The sequence below is a fragment of the Chlorocebus sabaeus genome, chromosome 27 (genome assembly GCF_047675955.1).
Source record: "Chlorocebus sabaeus isolate Y175 chromosome 27, mChlSab1.0.hap1, whole genome shotgun sequence".
NCBI lineage: Eukaryota > Metazoa > Chordata > Mammalia > Primates > Cercopithecidae > Chlorocebus > Chlorocebus sabaeus.
In genome coordinates, this window is record NC_132930.1 from 30217577 (window position 1) to 30235860 (window position 18284).

General features: G+C 38.1%; 1 protein-coding gene across 12 annotated transcripts in view; it reads right to left on the bottom strand.

The window, feature by feature from the left end:
* PACRGL (parkin coregulated like) overlaps nt 1–17773 on the bottom strand; it is a 46412-nt gene extending 28639 nt beyond the window's left edge. For 7 of the 12 annotated variants that reach the window (XR_012091631.1, XR_005243826.2, XR_012091632.1 and 4 more), the window contains exons 1-8: nt 17583–17773; nt 13680–13747; nt 13400–13554; nt 9991–10058; nt 8107–8197; nt 4929–5063; nt 4312–4419; nt 739–819 (exon numbers count right to left, since the gene is read on the bottom strand). Coding sequence is in view for 7 of the 12 variants with exons in the window: in XM_038008035.2 (XP_037863963.2) it covers nt 739–819; nt 4312–4419; nt 4929–5063; nt 8107–8197; nt 9991–10058; nt 13400–13554; nt 13680–13747; nt 17583–17593 (717 nt within the window). In the remaining 5 variants the exon portion in view is untranslated. The other 5 variants (XM_038008036.2, XM_038008038.2, XM_038008037.2 and 2 more) reach the window with 5 other exon arrangements.
* Between the last annotated feature and the right edge of the window lie 511 nt (nt 17774–18284).

Consider the following 18284-nt stretch of genomic DNA (forward strand, 5'->3'; position numbering starts at 1 on the left):
AATTCCTTCAGAAGTACCTAGAATGGAACTAAGTTATGCAATGTTAAGATAGTCACATGTAATTCTATCATTAAGATCTGATTAAACAAAATTCCCACAAGCAAGGACTGCTTTTATGGAAATATTTCTAAGATGAGATTATCTGAATGCTTCCTCCAAATGCTGAAAGTTCAATTAGTCTAGTAATTTGACATCATGTAGTTATGAAATCCTCCATATTTTTGTACCTTGAAAAGTTAGAATAACCAATTAAACTATTCCAGCACTGTGTGTGCATGTGTCTGTGTGTGTGTGTGTGTGTACACCTATGTGGTATGCACGCACTTACAGACCAATACTGCAATCATCTGGACGTCTGAGTCAGAAAGACAGCAAATGAAAAAGAAAAAAGTATTTTTCCTCAATGAGCTAAGTTAATCATTTGGTTTTCTGAACTTTTCAATGATCAAAACTAAACCACTGAAAATACTTTAAAGAAAAAAAACTGTACCAATGTGCCACATGCAATGCCATATTAAGCACTGTGCAAGTATACAAGCCCCACATTTATTCAATCTGAGTCTGGTCTGAGTGGCCGGGCTTGACCTAGAGACAGCAACTCTGAGTTCTAAAAGGAAAATAACAGTATCAATTTCACATAGTTACCTATGGCTGAAATGAGACAGTATATGTTAAATATATAGTCAATTTAATAATATGCCTAAAAGTTAAAAAAAAAAAAAATAATATTCTACTTACACTTCCGCCATGTTGCTCTAGCTTTTGTAATGCACTGGTGATTGGCTCTTTGAATTTCTTGTCCATTAATCTCTTGGAAAGCTTTTAAAGTAAGATTAGGGGGAAACGAAATGACTTTAAACTTAACAATGTTCACCATATGCATAAGTAAATCTTCAGGAGCACCCCTTGTTTTAGATTTCAAGGCTTCTCTTAGGAAGCATCTCATTGAAATTTACATTATAGGAACCTCTGTATTTGTTTTAAAAAACAATTTACATTATTTCAAGTAAAACCAATCCTATAAAATCTGCTACAGTATGCTATCTGAAGTTTTCTATAAAATAGCGTACTTTGCGATTTTGTAATCTGCAAGAGCATGGAGGACCATGATGGAAAACTTTGCCTCTAAAGCACACATTTTCCCGCAATAAAAAGGGAAGAGAGGACAAAGGACAGAGGATTTACATGAGTAATTTAGTAATAGTGAACACCCTGGGGATGGAGAGGGTCCTTCTCCAGTCTTCCAGTTGCTTTCTTCAGACTGCATTACCCTACTGAATCTGTATACACCCTGTATAGCACAGAGGTTAATAGGCAGATCCAGCGGCCATCAGCATCAGAATCACTTGAGATGCTGTTTAAAAATGCAGATTCTTGGGTCTCATGCCATACTTAACCAGAATCCCAGGGCAGAAGCCCAGATTCTGCATTTTAAGCAAGATTTTCAGGTGATTTATTCCCTCTTTAAAGTCCCATACATTTGCAGCTCAGGGATCACAAGGTCAGGAGATCGAGACCATGGTGAAACCCCGTCTCTACTAAAAATAGAAAAAATTAGCCGGGCGCAGTGGCGGGCGCCTGTAGTCCCAGCTACTCGGGAGGCTGAGGCAGGAGAATGGCGTGAACCCGGAAGGCGGAGCTTGCAGTGAGCCGAGATTGCGCCACTGCACTCCAGCCTGGGCGACAGAGCGAGACTCCGTCCCAAAAAAAAAAAAAAAAAAAAAAAAGTATAGTTTATTTTGCATAGAGGAAAAAATGAGTTGTATATAGGGGTTCAGTAACTGGTTTTGAAAAATTTCTTCTAGAAGAATACCCTTTCTTCCAATAAGCATCGCATGTAGAAGTCTATAAACCAGATGAAAAAGAAAGCTTTGAGGCTGAAAGGTATGGAAGATGGGGGTGAGGGACGAAGGGGGTCCGACAGCAACTCAATGACATCCTCAGTGGTGTCTGTCTCATAGTGAGTGGTAACAGACCAGGAACTAACCCTCACACAACCTATTTCTAGAGCTCTTTATATAATACCAGGATCTGATGGTCAGGGTGGTGTCTAGGTCTTCCCAAAATGCTGGCAGCCTAGGAAAGCTAGATAACCTTTCAGTCAGTCCTTGTCTAGGAAAATGAGAGCTCTGAGGAGGAATCCAAGTGACCAAAGATAAATGCCACTGACCCAGAAAGATTAAAAAACAAAACAAATGTATACAATTGTTAATCTGGCCTTTTCTGCCACTGGAGGTGGGACTGAGAAGCTATTTAGGAAGCCTTGCTTGACTGACTTTGAGGAAGGATCCAGTGTGATTCCTTTCTTCTATATATCACTTCCCCTTGACTCCATCCCAATATTCTCAGCAGATGTCCTTGCTGCTTATTTCTACATCCCCCACCCACCTGCAAAAAACAAACACAAAAAACAAAATCAAAACCAACAATCTCCACAAGGGCTGAGAGCATGCCTGTTTCTGCTCAGGATTATATTCTCAACGCTTGGCACACCTGGCACAAAACAGGACAGCAGAGCGCAAGAGATTATTATTAAACTACTGAATATTTGAATGAATCACTTTGTACACTAGTGTGAAATTCCCGTAGTTGGTCAGCCACACCCCCTGACATAAAGCTTACAGGTATCTGCCAAGATTCTCTTTCTTCTGTCCTAAGACTCCTCATATGTCAAGACTTGAGAGTCTATTCCCACTATGTCTTCTCCTCACCTGAAACCTCATGGAATTTCATCTATCACTTATGAGCATATCTATCCTGATAGTCACCATCGCCCCTACTTCTTACAGTGTTAACCAGGTGGTTCCTGGTATGTATTACACTATTTGTGGAATAAGAAGTTAAAAATATAGTTCTAGGATCTCTTATATGGATGGATCCAAGAAAAAACAGTGGACCCAAGATCAAAATCATACCTCAGCTGTGAAATACAGAAGAACGCAGACAGGGAGGTCCTACCTAAGACGTTAATCTTTCTATCGGTATGTATGTCCCTTGCCTAATGTTTGGCCCTTGCCCCTAGCTCTTGAATGATAACCTCTAAGCTCTTGGAATGTCCTGCCAGATAGGGTATCCTTGTCAACATGGGAGTTTCGGGCAACACTAGGTAGTCTATACAATGTGACTTATGAAGAGAACTTTGGTTCACAGGGTGTTAGTTCCACTTCTAGAGAGGGTGTAGACTAATGTCAACCACACATCTTGCCTGCATGACAGACACCAATAAAAATCCTAGACACTAAGGCTCAGGTGAGCTTCTCTAGTTGGCAATACTCCATGCACGTTGCCACACATTGTTGCTGGAAGAAGTAAACACTGCATGAACAACTCCACTAGGAGAAGAAAACTGAAAACTCCATGCTCAGTATCTCTTGGACCTGCCCTATGTGCCTCTTACCTACGCTGCTTTTAATCTTTTTTTTTTGTTGTAAGAAACCGTAACAGTGAATAAGAGCTCCTGAGTTCCATGGATCGTTCTGGCAAATCATCAAACCTAAGAGTGGTCTTGGGAACCTTAGGAGCTGCACAGGGTCCCAGTAAATATTTATAGTAAGGACTAAAGTTACACATATCAGGAAAAAGTCTCTTTCTGAATGCAATTTACAGATTCACTAAAACATCACAATGAAAACCAAAAATACTTAAACGTATTTGGTAATATATGATTACACAAGACAGTGTATGAGCACTGCTTATAATTCATAGTTATATAGTTATTCAACATGAACATAATACCATCTTACTGTTCATTAGCTTTTATCCATTCAACTTTTGTGTTTTTTTTGTTTGTTTTTTTGCCCAAGTCTCGCTCTGTCACCAAGGCTGGAGTGCAGTGGCACAATCTTGTCTCACTATAACCTCCACCACCCACGTTCAAGCAATTCTCCTCCTTCAGCCTCCTGAAGCTGGGACTACAGGCGCATGCCACCACACTTGGCAAACATTTTGTATTCTAGTAGAGATGGGGTTTCACCATGTTGCCCAGGCTGGTCTGAAACTCCTGAGCTCAGGCAATCCACCCACCTCCGCCTCCAAAGTGCTAGGATTACAGGTGTGAGCCACCAAGCCTGGCTGGTTTACTTTTTATTATAACCCTAAACTCTGCTCATGTAGCTGTTTTCCATTTTAAAAAAAATAAAACTAATACTGTCCATTAGTAAAATGTTTTATGAATGAGTTCTATATTTTTTGTTAAGGATGATGAGATTTTTAAGGTTTTGAGTTAAAGATTTGAAGTTGTTAAATCATGAAGAGATATGGATGGTGCGTGATACATACAGCCAATGATTATCTAATCTCTGCAGTACTTACGCTTGTAAGCAGATGCTTCAGATGGTCGTTTAGAGAAGGACCAACAACAACACTTAGCTGAACTAGGGCATTCAATCCTCTTTCAAACACTTCATCATCCAAATGGACCTGTAAGGTTGGTAAGTTGGGGATGTAGGGGCATCAGGGAAGACAGGAGAAAAGGAAAGAAAAGATAGATTAGACAAAATGGCAAGCAAGTAGAGAAAAGAAAGGGTAAGATTAAACATCTAAAATCAGAAGATAGTCAACAAAACCTAGAATTTTAAAAATAACCTTCAACACAGGACATCTAGAAGCAAAAAGCAAATTTTCCATCTGACTGAAGCATTAACTAAAATATATCTAGCACACAGAAAGACTGATTTGAGGTTCATTACTGCCTCTAATTACTTAAAATATCCCTTTTTACCTTTAGTACATCCTCTAAAGATGTCTTCAAGTATGTAGTTATCTGGCCCTGAGTAACAGTTGCCTAATTCTGCAAATATGTCAAAATCACAGATAAAGAACTAATTTGCATATAATTTGGAGGAAAAAAGACACACAATATTCTAAATATATTACAGCTTTCTATCATATGTTTTCAACTATAAAGCACAATGAAATAAATGACATACCAGAGCTGCCTTTAGCACAGGAATCAGTCTAGGTAGCAAAGGAACAGCTTTTTCAGAAGCACCTCTGACCAAAAGTAATTCTCTAAAACCCTCCTTTGACACAAAGGTGTATGGATGCTTGGTTTCTCTCAGACCCTGCCAAAGACCAAGAGGAAACGTGATTTACTACCCATTATGCTATTAACAGAAAAACTGAGTCTTTACTTGCTTAAACAAAAATCAAGTTTCATTCTTGTTTTCCTAATCATAATTACAATTTCAGCAGTTACAATTTCAGTTACACTGAGAAACTGTGGGACAAAGGGTCCCTTGGTATCCCAAGGGAGACTGGTTCCAGGACCCCAATGAATACCAAAACCTGTGGATACTAAAGTTCTTCATATAAAATAGCATACTATGTGCACATACTCCCACATACTTTAAATCATCTCTAGACTACTTATAAACCTATTACAATGGAAATGCTTCATAAATAATTTTTATATTGTATTGTTTTATTTGTATTTTTTATTGTTGCACTGTATTTTTTTTTTAATAGTTTCGATCTGCAGCTGGTTGAAACCCTAGATGTGGAACCCATGGATAGGAAGGGTCAGCCGTACAGGAGACAGGAGTAATCTCTACCCACAGAAGGGAAGGAAGGGAGAAGAAAAAGAAAAAAATAAGAAAAAGGAAAAGAAATGAAATGAAAAACAAGGGAGGCAAGAAAAAATATAAAAAGAAAGAGAAAATAGGGAGGAAGGAAAAAGCAGGAAATGGAAGGAGGAAAAGGAAAGGTAAATGAAAATACAGAAAAAAGAAGGGAAATTCACTAGGATAATAAAAACATTTTGTTACGTACACTCAAACACTTTCTGAAAGCAGAGCATATTAGTCTGTTTATAACCACTCCTTTATGAATGCATGGCTATGAGACCCACTACATTTAGTGATTTTATGACTTAATAAGTTTCTAAAATAAATTTCCTCCATATTTAAGTATTTTATATTAACATATTTAGAAAGCAAGTATTATACTATATGCATTTCAAAGGCATGTTAAGATTTTAAACATCATTTGTAATACTGAAATGCAGTATGAAAATTTTTAAAAACTGTAGATATCTCACTATGCCTTTCACCCTAAATGCATTAGAAACAATTAGCTAGGATTCTTATGATTTAACCAATCACAGTGAGTCAAGATAAAAGGGCCATCTGACTTTTTTCAAAATGATAAAGCAAAACAAACAAAATCAACAGTAAACTCCTTCAGTTTGACTAATTATCTATGAAGTGAATAAATATAATCAGCTGCAAAATCATGCTTAGAAATACTAATTTTCAACTAATTTGTCCTTCAGATCTAAATATCTGCTTCCAAATAGTAATCAAACATTTCCCTTCCTCAAAGGTGTCATGCTTTTGAAAACCATCCTGCCAAGCACATGGGCATCATTTTGGATCACAGGTTCTATCATCTTAGCAGTGTCCTGTATCCTATTCATTTTAGAGATAATAACTCTCAGATTAAAAGTTGAAGTGGATTTCAGCCATGGTTCTTCTGTCACTACTTATCTGTTAGTAAATGAGGCCAGGAGAAAGATAAACATCTACTCAATACAGAAGGAAAAGCATTGACATTTGGACAATAGGTATGTAAAAGGCTGACTTTAAGCAGAAGTTAGAGTCCCTTTAAAGATATCCCAAATTAAAGCACTCCCTATACAATGTGATTAGCTACAGTACACTTTCAAAGCCATCACCAGTTTTGATTAGTCTAAAAAAAAAAAAACATGGTTTGCTACCCGGTAAAAAAGGCTTAAGGTTTAAATAAGAACTAAGGAAACATCACAAATTGTGTGTGTGTGTGTGTGTGTGTGTGTGTGTGTGTGTGTTTGAGAGAGCATCTCACTCTACTGTGCCTGGTTAATGTAATTTTTTTTCTTTTGTAGAAACAGGGTCTCCCTATGTTGCTCAAACTGGTCTCAAACTTCTGGGCTCAATTGATCCTCCCGCCTTGGCCTCCTAAAGTGCTGGGATTACACACATGAGCCACAGTACCCAGCCTAACCTTTAATGCCAACTTCAGAACTCAATTTCAAAATAGGCTACCTGTAAAAATACACTACTTGTAATACTGAGCAATAAATTAAGAAAAACAAAAACTTACAGTTTTTGCTAGTAACTGGTTACTCTTAAAAGAGTAAACATATTTGGAAAATTAAAGGAGGAACTAGAGACTTTGATGTTTCATTTTAATTAAGGAATCTCAATTGGAAAAATTACTTTTTTCTGTTCTGCTCCCACTTGGTCCTCCCCACTGGTTTTACAGGAAAGGCAAATGATATTAACCTAAAAAGGCACTGCCATGTTTACAGAGTAAGTTACACAGCAGTAACTAATCTAAGTAAAACTATCCGTGAAAGAACTCAGGTGTTTTATTACTAATATCACCCAAACTTGAATCATTTGTTTCTTACTGATAACAAAATGATCCTTAACTTTCAACAAGGCAAGTAATTAAAATTTAAATACAAGACAGCTGGTTAATTCATTGCTCTACTTCTAACTCTAGGAATAAAATTCATAGAAGACAGCAATGATTCACTTGAAGCTAAGACTCCACCAACATTTTTCCTGACACAAATGTTAAATTATATAAACAAAGCTATCAAAAGTTTTTTTTAAATAGTCTATAGAACTACCTCCATGATATTGTACTGGAAATGTACAAATAAAGCAGAAAGCTGGAGTGTTCTCCAAAAGAACATTTAGGTGGGTAGTATCAATTCCCTAAGAAACACATCATGTCAACACAATTGGTTGTACACAGAACCACTTACCACTATCTGGCACAGTTTTCAGTTTAATCCCGGATGTTTTCCTGATTTCGCTAGCACCAAAAAAATCTCTCTCCTCATTATGAGTCCACGTATTTTTTTAAATAAGTACAAATATTTCATCCAGTTATCTATAAATCCCTATGCAGACTAATTCCATGTTTACAAAGCTGATTAATCAATTTCAAATAACTATGTAAGAATCATAATTATTTCCTAAGGGGGTGTGGTATTTCAATGACTATCGTGTGCTTCCTTTTTCAAAAGCACAGAATGAAATTTACTGAGAAGCTACAAAGTAACATTTAATGCAATTGTTAACATTTTTTTTCTAATAGAAGAGATAGCATATTTACCTCGGCTAAAGTAATAAGAAGTGGATCAAATGAAAGACTTTCAGGAGGACATTCCCACTGTAATCTGTGTTTCACTGAACCATGTACCAATCTAAAATATAAAAGTCAGTGAATGCAACAAGAAAAATATAATTCTATATTAAGCAGGTATCATCTAACATAGAGCATAACCACATTAGAACAAGGACATTTTACAAAGCAATGTCAATAATCCTACAAAATCCTAGTCTTTCAGCAAAAGTGACCCCACATGTGTTAAAGTTACAGTTTTGGTGCTTAAGCATGTTGCTGTCTGTGAATCTTAACGCAAATGTTCCAGGTGATATCTTTCGGTAATATGACACAGTAGGTAATCTACAGAAATGAAAAAATGCAAACAAAATGTAGTAATTACTAAAAATGTTTTACAAGGAACATTCTTTTTCAGATATAGATCATGTAACCCTAACACTAACAACCTGAAGGCAAAACCAAGTTTTCTCTCTGTTAAAGAGAAGAAAACTGAGGCCAGGAAGGTAAAATGGCCCATTCAGGGTTACAAAGTGGTGGCCCCTGAATTAGGGTTTCTGCCTCTTTTAACTGTTTTTTGTTTGTTTGTTTGTTTTGCTTTGTTTTGTTTTTGAGATGGAGTTTCACTCTTGTTGCCCAGGCTCAAGTGCAATGGCGCAATCTTGGCTCAATGCAACCTCTGCCTCCCAGGTTCAAGCAATTCTCCTGCCTCAGCCTCCTGAGTAGCTGGGATTACAGGCATGTGCCACCACGCCTGGCTTGCCTTTTTTTTTTTAGTAGTGGGGGGTTCCTCCATGTTGGTCAGGCTGGTCTCGAACTCCTGACCTCAGGTGATCCACCTGCCTTGGCCTCCCAAAGTGCTGGGATTACAGCCTTTATTGAGGAATAACTGATTTGCAATAAACTGCACATATTTATCGTATACAATTTGGTATGTTTTTATGTACAAATACACTCAAGGAACTATCATCACAATCATGATAGTGAACTTAATCCATCAACCTAAATGCTTCTCTGAACTCCTCTGTAATGTTCTCAACTTCTTGACTCCTTTAGGCTTATTTTCATAAGAGCAAGACGTCTCTGTAAAATTGTTTTTACATTTTTGCAACAATAAATTGTTGAGGGGTGGGGAGTAGAGAGTTAAGAACCTTTAAATAGGGTTTCAAATCAAAATCTAAATATGAAATAACAATAAACTGAAGAGTATTTCTTGAGCTTATTTTTCACTCTAAATCTGAAAATACCATTAAAAAACTAGATTTCTTGAACTTTGGAACAAAAATAAATAAATGTTGTAATCCTTTCCACAATCAAAATAAAATTTTCTATCATCTAGAACAGGCTAAAACTGGATGTACTCTGAAGAAATAAATGCTTTATAGAAATAAATCATAAAATGATATATTATCCAGTCTGTATTTTTAAAAAAATAGTTCTGACATCTGTCTAGAAAGGCGGCAAGAATTATATCCAAAAGGAAGCAAAAACGGCCATATGTATATATTATGAAACAGAAACAATTTCATTAAATTGACAACTTTCATTTTACCAACAAGATAGGATTTTTTAATTTGCAACTTGCCCAAGCCTGTGAAAGCTTAAATTGCTTATTTCAGAAAAAGGGTTTATGTAAATTTCTTAAACTAATTGATGGTTTATCATATATCCCAATAACTGTATTTTGGAATTAAAATGGTTATCTTCAACAACATCCAGGGATCTATAACAGTCCAAAAGAAAGTGTGAATACAGTCACCTTTATTTCAACCTCACTAGTAAATAAAACTTACAATACATTTAAACTAAATACTGTACTGATTTTACTCAATGATTTTGAATAATTTGGTCAGTTATAAATCGTATTGATTTTACCTGCAAGGAATACCTCCTTTGGAGTAAATAGCTGCAAACGCAGAAGGCACTCGTGACTGTTCACCAAACTAAAATAAAAAATGAAAATATTACTATCACCCATACTTCTGAGGTCAGACGCACACAGCCATCTTGCTTTTCAAACCACCAAGCTGGTATCAAAGTGTACCATTTCTACCCAGCAACACAATTGAGAAAAATTGTCAATTCTCTCACTATTAGAATACAACTATACTTTGAACATCTTTTTTCCCTAACGATTCAGAAGGCTTGAAGGCGGCTGAAACCACATATTGATAGTTCTTTCTACCCTCTTCCCACTGTGACCCTTCAAGGTGAGGACTCTACGGAGAAGGGGTGTTAAGTACAGGAAAAGTATATTTGTTTTTTGCCTCCTGCACATCTCCTACTTTGTCCTCCAGCCAAATACAGATGGTGTAGGTAGTCACATTTCTCCAAACTGGCTTTAGGCTTCTATAAAAAACAAAGGATTACACGGAGCAGGAGGGAAAGAATTGAAGATGGAGAAGATTCTCACAAATATATGCCTGGATGTGTTTTCTTAGATATATAACTTCATAACCTTTCAGTTTTGCTATATCTGAATAGATTGATTTTATACCTACTCTCAAAGATGATTTAAGGGATGGTTAATCTCAACAATCAAACAATCACAGCAAAAATAATTTCAATATAATTGATAAGAGACTTAAAGAGGATTTAGGAACAAAAAGTAAATATTTTATCACATGGTACTTTTAATATATAATCAAATGAAAAAATAGTTGTCTAAATTACAAGATATAAATTGACTTGTTTTAAAGACATAACAACATAATGTTTTTTAAGTCACACACAGTGGTAGTTTTAAAATGTCCTTAAAAAATTTAGAATCAGCTCTTTTCTCCTTTGGAAAAGCATGAGTTTTGAGTAAAAGCACACAGGAGAAAATTCATTCAAGTTAAATTATAATAAAAGATTCATTTCTGGCCAGGCGCAGTGGCTCAAGCCTGTAATCCCAGCACTTTGGGAGGCTGAGGCGGGTGGATCACGAGGTCAGGAGATAGAGACCATCCTGGCTAACATGGTGAAATCCCATCTCTACTAAAAACACAAAAAATTAGCCAGGCATGGTGGCGGGTGCCTGTAGTCCCAGCTACACAGGAGGCTGAGGAGGCAGGCGAATGGCGTGAACCTGGGAGGCAGAGCTTGCAGTGAACCCAGATGGCACCACTGCACTCCAGCCCGGGCAACAGGGCAAGATTCCATCTCAAAAAAAAAAAAAAAGATTCATTTCCAAAAATCAATCCATGTTATGTGTAACAATTCACAAGAGGAATGTTTCACTTAACTAGTTGCAATTTCTGCTAACAAAGAAATACAAGTTTTAAAAATTATTTTCAAGTAATAAGCATATTAGGTAAGAAAGTTATTTGAAAAAAGAGAATAGAAGATGGAGAAGATTCTCACAAATATATGCCTGGATGTATGTATTTGAAAAAAGTGCTACACACATTGGGGAAAAAATTAAGACAAATTAGTACTATACTCTCAACGTATTTTACTTCTACTACCTACAAGCAAACGATCTTTTTGGCCCTTACAGATCATGAAAATAATCCCGGCCGGGCGCGGTGGCTCAAGCCTGTAATCCCAGCACTTTGGGAGGCCGAGGCGGGTGGATCACGAGGTCAGGAGACCGAGACCATCCTGGCTAACATGGTGAAACCCCGTCTCTACTAAAAATACAAAAAACTAGCCGGGCGTGGTGGCGGGCGCCTGTAGTCCCAGCTACTCGGAGGCTGAGGCAGGAGAATGGCGTAAACCCGGGAGGCGGAGCTTGCAGTGAGCCGAGATCGCGCCACTGCACTCCAGCCTGGGTGACACAGCTAGACTCCGTCTCAAAAAAAAAAAAAAAAAAAGAAAATAATCCCTAAATTTTCCAAATACCCACAGAGTCTACATTTCTGATTGAAATGTTAAACAATTCCTTTGCCTATTTTGTTCTAGAGATAATCATGGTTTCATCTTCCACGTCCCACAAAATCAGAATTTTTTAATGAATGGATTACTTTTATTGATTTTAACCAAATTTTACCAAGTCTAAAGTGAAAAGTTAAACCATTCAATTTTTAACAATTTCAGACTATAGTTCAACTCTGCATTAATGTTATATACCATACTATACTGAATTAGCATTTCAAAAAGTTTTTTAACTCAAATATTTAAAATATTAATGTGCATAAATCACAATAGTGAATTCACATAACATGAACACACCTGTTTATTAACAGTTGAAAAATCTGAAAGTTTCCAGCACACCAGACGCCTCCACTGCCTCTCCCAAATCCCTACTACCTTTTGCCCAAAGGTAAATATTATTCTGACTTCCAACTCATTTGTTTTAGATTGGTAGCCTTTACATATCTTAGATATGCTTATCTCAGGTCAAATTATTTCACTATTTCCCAAAACTTTCCTCAATTTTTACTAAAACTTAGGACTAAGGTCACTAAATATTACTAATTCAAAAAGTACTTCTTAGAGAAAGAAAACTGAAGCATCACCACAAACTCCCTCAACTAAATATAAGCAAAGGAAATGAGAGCAACAAGATTATTAGGGTCTTCTTCAGGTATTCAATTTCCTTGACACTGCAGAGATTACAGAAAGAAGCAAAGGAACATAGCCGCTCCAACATTTCTCACTTTTCTTTTATCAAGCCAGACACTCCTTCCCTCTTGGAGAGTTCACTATACCCTTACTTCCTTAAGTACCTGCCATACTCTACCTACCATCAAAGTCAATCAGGAGCTTCAGCCACTCTCACAATCCCCTTCGAAGGCTGAAGTCACTAATATCTCACCCTATCAAAGTTGAGCACGGGGCAAATAACACCTGGTGCTGTTGCACAGGTGTGTTCACTTCTGATTTTTTTATTGCATAAATCCCATGTTTATTAAATCTTATTAAATTGTTAGGAAAGGGCAAAGGAGGCTAGTACTACAACTAGGATTTCTGGTGGAGCTAATTTACAGAATACAGAGGAACAGTCAGAGACCTTTATGCAACTATGGAAGCACGAAAAGCATTCTGTGGCAACTGAATACAAGTTTATTCATTGGGAAGTAAAACAACACTGCAAATAAAATCTAAAGCTAAAGTGCAATTTTCTATGCACTACAATGCGATAACCCAAACAGGTTAACTTCTGTGTCTCCTTACCTCCATACTCACTCCCACATGTGACTGATTATCTCAGTACTTCATCGTCATAACCAGAGGCCCTTCCTCATCATTAGCTCAAAACTAGCAAAGGGACAAAACTCAAGACAGCATCCAGAATTGTTCAATACTGTGTGAAATGCCTTTAAAAAATCTACTGAGTTAGGAGTAGTTTTGGACCTACCGGGTTAATTGTTTTAGGGTTCAGTTTATCACTTGGTCGAGGATGAAGTTTTCTTGCAGACTCTGGAGAACTGGTTGACAATGAGGATTTGCTTCCTTGAACTGCATTCCTGTGTTTTATCTGTGTGCTTGATGATGTCCTTTGATCATAGTCACCTGGACAAAACAGAACATCAATAAAAACCAGGTAAAAGCAATAAAGTTCACCTTGCACCCATCTGTAACACATAAAGTGCCATTAACAAACTTGGCCTCTTCACTTAAAACACAAAGCTCTGTACCTCTTGCTCTGTTTTTCAACTGTGTACCTCCAAAGCCCTCTGATTTCTGCATTGCTTCCCTTTCACCCCTGCAGTTAAAAAAAAAAAAAAAGAGTTGATTTCAAAATTTGTTTGGAGGAGCATTTGTTATCAATACAAAGACCAAACCAGAACAGAGTATACAATTATACAATACAGTAAAAGATACACAAAAAAGTTGACATGGAGCAAAATACTGGAAAAGACTAATGAGAAAACGTGAAATTATGTCAACTTCAATAGTATCAGTAACAGCAAAATAATCATCTCCAAGAAAATGATGTACAAAAGTCAACTTCTTTTCCATTCAAATTGTCAAACTGTTAGAAACTCACTTCCAATCCTCTGGCCACATTAGAAAACACAGACTAGATTTCTGATAGGAGTGGTTGGCACATCCTCTATCATCCTCTCCATCTTCTCTGGCTTATTTCCAAAGTTCCAAATGTTAACATGTGCACATGAAGCTCTACTTTTCACGTGACATAATGAACTCTCCTACTCAATGTATTACAAGCTCCTTAAATTTAATATAACTAAAACCGAAGTTGTCACACTGAAGGTATGAATCCCTTGTTAGCCCAGGATACCACCAGTTTTCTGGTCCTCATACTGAAAACCAGAATCACCACTGTTTCCTTTTCCTTCATTTCCTATGCTCCATGCTACATGTTGTGATGACAAAGAGCGAGCTTTGGGCTCAAATATGGGTCTACATCTCAGTTCTTCCAGTTATGAAGTTTATGAATTTAGGCAGATTTAACCTCCCTAAGCCTCGACTTCCTGACCTGTTTGAAGAGGGAAATAAAAGCCTATCAAGGTTTTCTGGGGGAGTAAATGAAATTCTCTCTCAAGTTACTCACCCACGGAATATTGGTTCACTTTTCCCTTACACAGTTCCTTTTTTTCTGCTAATGGAGGACTCTAGTTCATACCCCAAGGCTTCCAGCTAATCCAGTCAATTTCTACAATTGTATCTCTAGCAAGGAATACACACACACTCCTACCCTAGTGCCTAGTGGTATTTTTAGGCCAAGCTTCATTCCCAACTTCCATGAAGCCTTTCCTGATCTTGGTTTTTCAAATGTATATTTCTATGGCATTCTGATTTCTATCCCGTGTCCTTATTTCTACTTGATTACTCTGTTCCTTCACTTCCATGACAACTAGTTATTCTATTAGCACACGTCTCGCTTTAATGCCTTTAATAATGACTGCCTCTCAAGTGTAGTGTAAGATCTTCCCTTACGACAACACAGGTAAAGTCCTCTTCCACCTCCAAATGACAGCTTTTCAAATATTTGATGGCATTAACTCTTAACTCCTTCATTTTTTCTTCTTCAGGATAAACACTGATACTTTTTAAAAATATTCCTCACATGAAATGCTTTTAATCCACTTAACTAATTAGAAATCCTCAAGAGGAGGACAATAGCCAGACATCTCAAACATGATTTACCAGCTTAAAGTCTGATACCATGTAAAGAGAAACTAAATGTAAACTTGCTTCTGCACACTGAATAATTTCAATTTCCTTGATTTAATACATTGATCTCATTTATCACATCCCACTACCAGCAGATGACTTATTTCCCAGTTATCACACTTCACCTTCATCTCCAGGGCATTTTCTAGTACTATGGTAATTAAAATCTCATTAAAGTTGTCAGATAACATTCTAAAATAAGCTGAGAGAAGCTTCAAATATGTTAATCTACTATCGTACTTCTGTGATCATTCAACAAGTATTTAATATTGTGCCTGACTTCTGTTTTGAGAAGCTCCTGGAGGGGGAACAACAGAAGTTTCTGTTGGAAAACAACAACAACAACAACAAAAAACCCATCAGTTTCCTCAACTCCACAACTGGGCATAATTACAGGAACTTCTTTAAGTGTTGACGAAGACTAAAACGAATATATGTAAAACAACATTTCTATAATGGTTGGCATACAGTAAGGGCCACATGAGTCTTAGCTATTATTATAATTCTCTTTACAAGGGTACAAAGTGTTCTTTAGTATTACTATTATTAACAACAGTGTGACCAAATGTTTTCTCCTTTTTAAAAAATTTGGTTTAACATCTTGGGCTACATCAATTTGAAGACCAGCTGAGTCCAATTTCTTATGATCATCGATTGGTAACAGCTGCAACAGATGAACGCGAAGCACAGCAAAGATACGTACCCACAAACATAACAACTGCATAGGCAGCCACATCAAATTATGATGCACATTTTTCTATACCAATTCAGTAGAAGTTTTGGATGGAATTTTATAGCTAAATTTCTATCTTCCTTCACGTCAAAAAGTTGTTCTTGTAACAAACTAATGGGAAGGTGTTGCATTATATTTTGAATGAGTTCAGAAAGTCACCAAAACTCATTTGAAAAAGTCTTAAACATGCTAGAAAATTGAGCTTCTACAGTTTTGAGTATACAGGACAATTTTTAAGTACAATATACTTATATAATTTTCAGCAATAAATACACATACAGTAATGCAAACATGTATACATTCCCTTTCAAAATTCTGTATGTTTCTTTCCAAAGCAATTGCTTTTTCACTTTTTTATCCGTTACCTTAAGGACAAATTACAGTTGGCTCTCCGTATACGCGGGTTCGACATCTATAGATTGACCTAACCACGGATACGGAGAGCAGACTGGGGGACTTCAACATGGGTGGATTTGGGTATCTGAAAGAGACTGGGGGGAGCGAGGGAGTCCTGGAGCCAATCCTCCAGGGACACCAAAGGACAACTGGAAGTGTGGTCAATTTTTAAAAATAACCACCTGGGAGCATACCACTGATAAGCCTGGAGTATGAGTTGTTCGTGAAAGAAAGTTTAATAAATCGTATCCTTGGTAACTCCTCTTCCAAGTGGTTTTCCATTAAATAACATGTGAAGGATTGTGTAAAGGGGCAGTGTTGGGAAGAAGCGAAGCAGAAAGAACTATTTTGTGTTATAAATATTATCAAGGTCACCGCTCATTCTTTTACAAAACAAGGTAAAGGTTCTAATTATAGATATTAGAATCCATAAATCCACTTAACCTGGAACTAAACTATGTCACTACCAGAAAGCAAACAAACCACCCTATGAAGCCCCCACATTCCCCTTAAAGCTCCCTTGGCTGCTACAGGTCATCTATCTACAAGGGACTGCTGACATCTGTGTCAATGGTAGGAAAGTGTACTTCCTATCATTGTTTGGACAGCTGATATAGCCTATTTCTTTCCCTGTATATACTTTCTCCTGTACTCAGCTTTTAGACCACTGAACTAAAAAAAATTCTTAGTCAGCAGAGGCCACATTTTTTTCCTGATTTCTAATCCAGGTCTAGAAAGTTCCAAACGTGTAAGAGCCCCACTATAGAAACCATGTTCCATTTGTAAAGCTCTGTCAAATTCTAAAAGACCCAGAGCCCAATAGTCACTTATCCCAATCCCTTTGTTTAACCACAAATTCAAAGGGCCAGTATTAGGGGTCGCAGAATCTGCTTAGGAGTCTTAGAATCAACTTTCCATCTTCCCCGCCACCCCTCCTACACTCACTTCTAGATACTTAAAGATCAGTCCAGGGCCAGGATGCTATCGAGGTTAGCAAAAGAGGAAGACACTGAAAAAAAAAAAAAAAAAAAAAAGAAAGAAAGAAAGGAAGAAAAAAGAGATTTTTTAAATGGGCCGAGGGAGGAGGAGTTTACCAGTTTTAATTAAGGTTAACGAACGATACTCTCGACAGACCCTCTACCCCAGGAAAGGAGGGGCACACTCCAAGTGCTCACGATCTCAAGGGTCCTTAGCAACCGGGGCCGGCGGCCCTAGCCACAGATCAGGAAGCAAATCGGCTTGGCCGACAGCGCGGACTGGACACCCGTACCCGCGGTTCATGGCTCTGGGGACTCGTTCCTACCGCGCCTCTCTCTCGCCGCGACCAGCACACGAACTGCCCCCCACCGGGGGCCGCGGGAAGCTTATGCCCGGCACCCGGTGGGCCAACAGCCGCGGCCACTGCCCCCAAGCGCCGGCGTTCCGGGAACTAAAGCTCCGCGCGGCCCGCCCCCGAATCTGGTCGCGCCGCGCAAAGACGTCAGACGCACGCTGCGTCTTCTAAACCAATAGTAAGAGGTCGCGGAAGAGCCCCCGAAGAGGGTTGCCCAGGCAACCAGCCGCCAGGCGTTCAGCGAGCAGCTCACGAACTACAGGCGCTGTCTCTGGCGGCAAAGGGGCACCTGTTGGAGGATGTTTTTCGACTAAGAGGTCCAGCGAGCAGAGGGAAGATGACGGGTTCCCAGTTGCCTGCGCCCTAACCTCTCTCCAACCCATGCGCTTAACTCCTAAACGCTTTTCTCGCACACTTAATACGCATTGTTCCTCAACTATCTTACCCTAGATACCCGGAGAGCTGAAGACTGTGAACTCCTCCCCCCGAGTCTTCAGGGGTGAGAGCCAAAGCCGTCTGCATGCCCAGCTGTGGGATTTTCTTGTAGTTTCCTGTCCTATCTGGCTAACTCATAAGCCTAGCTGTGGAAATTCGTTTCCTGTCGTATTGTATGAAACTCCTATGTTTTTGCATTCTTCA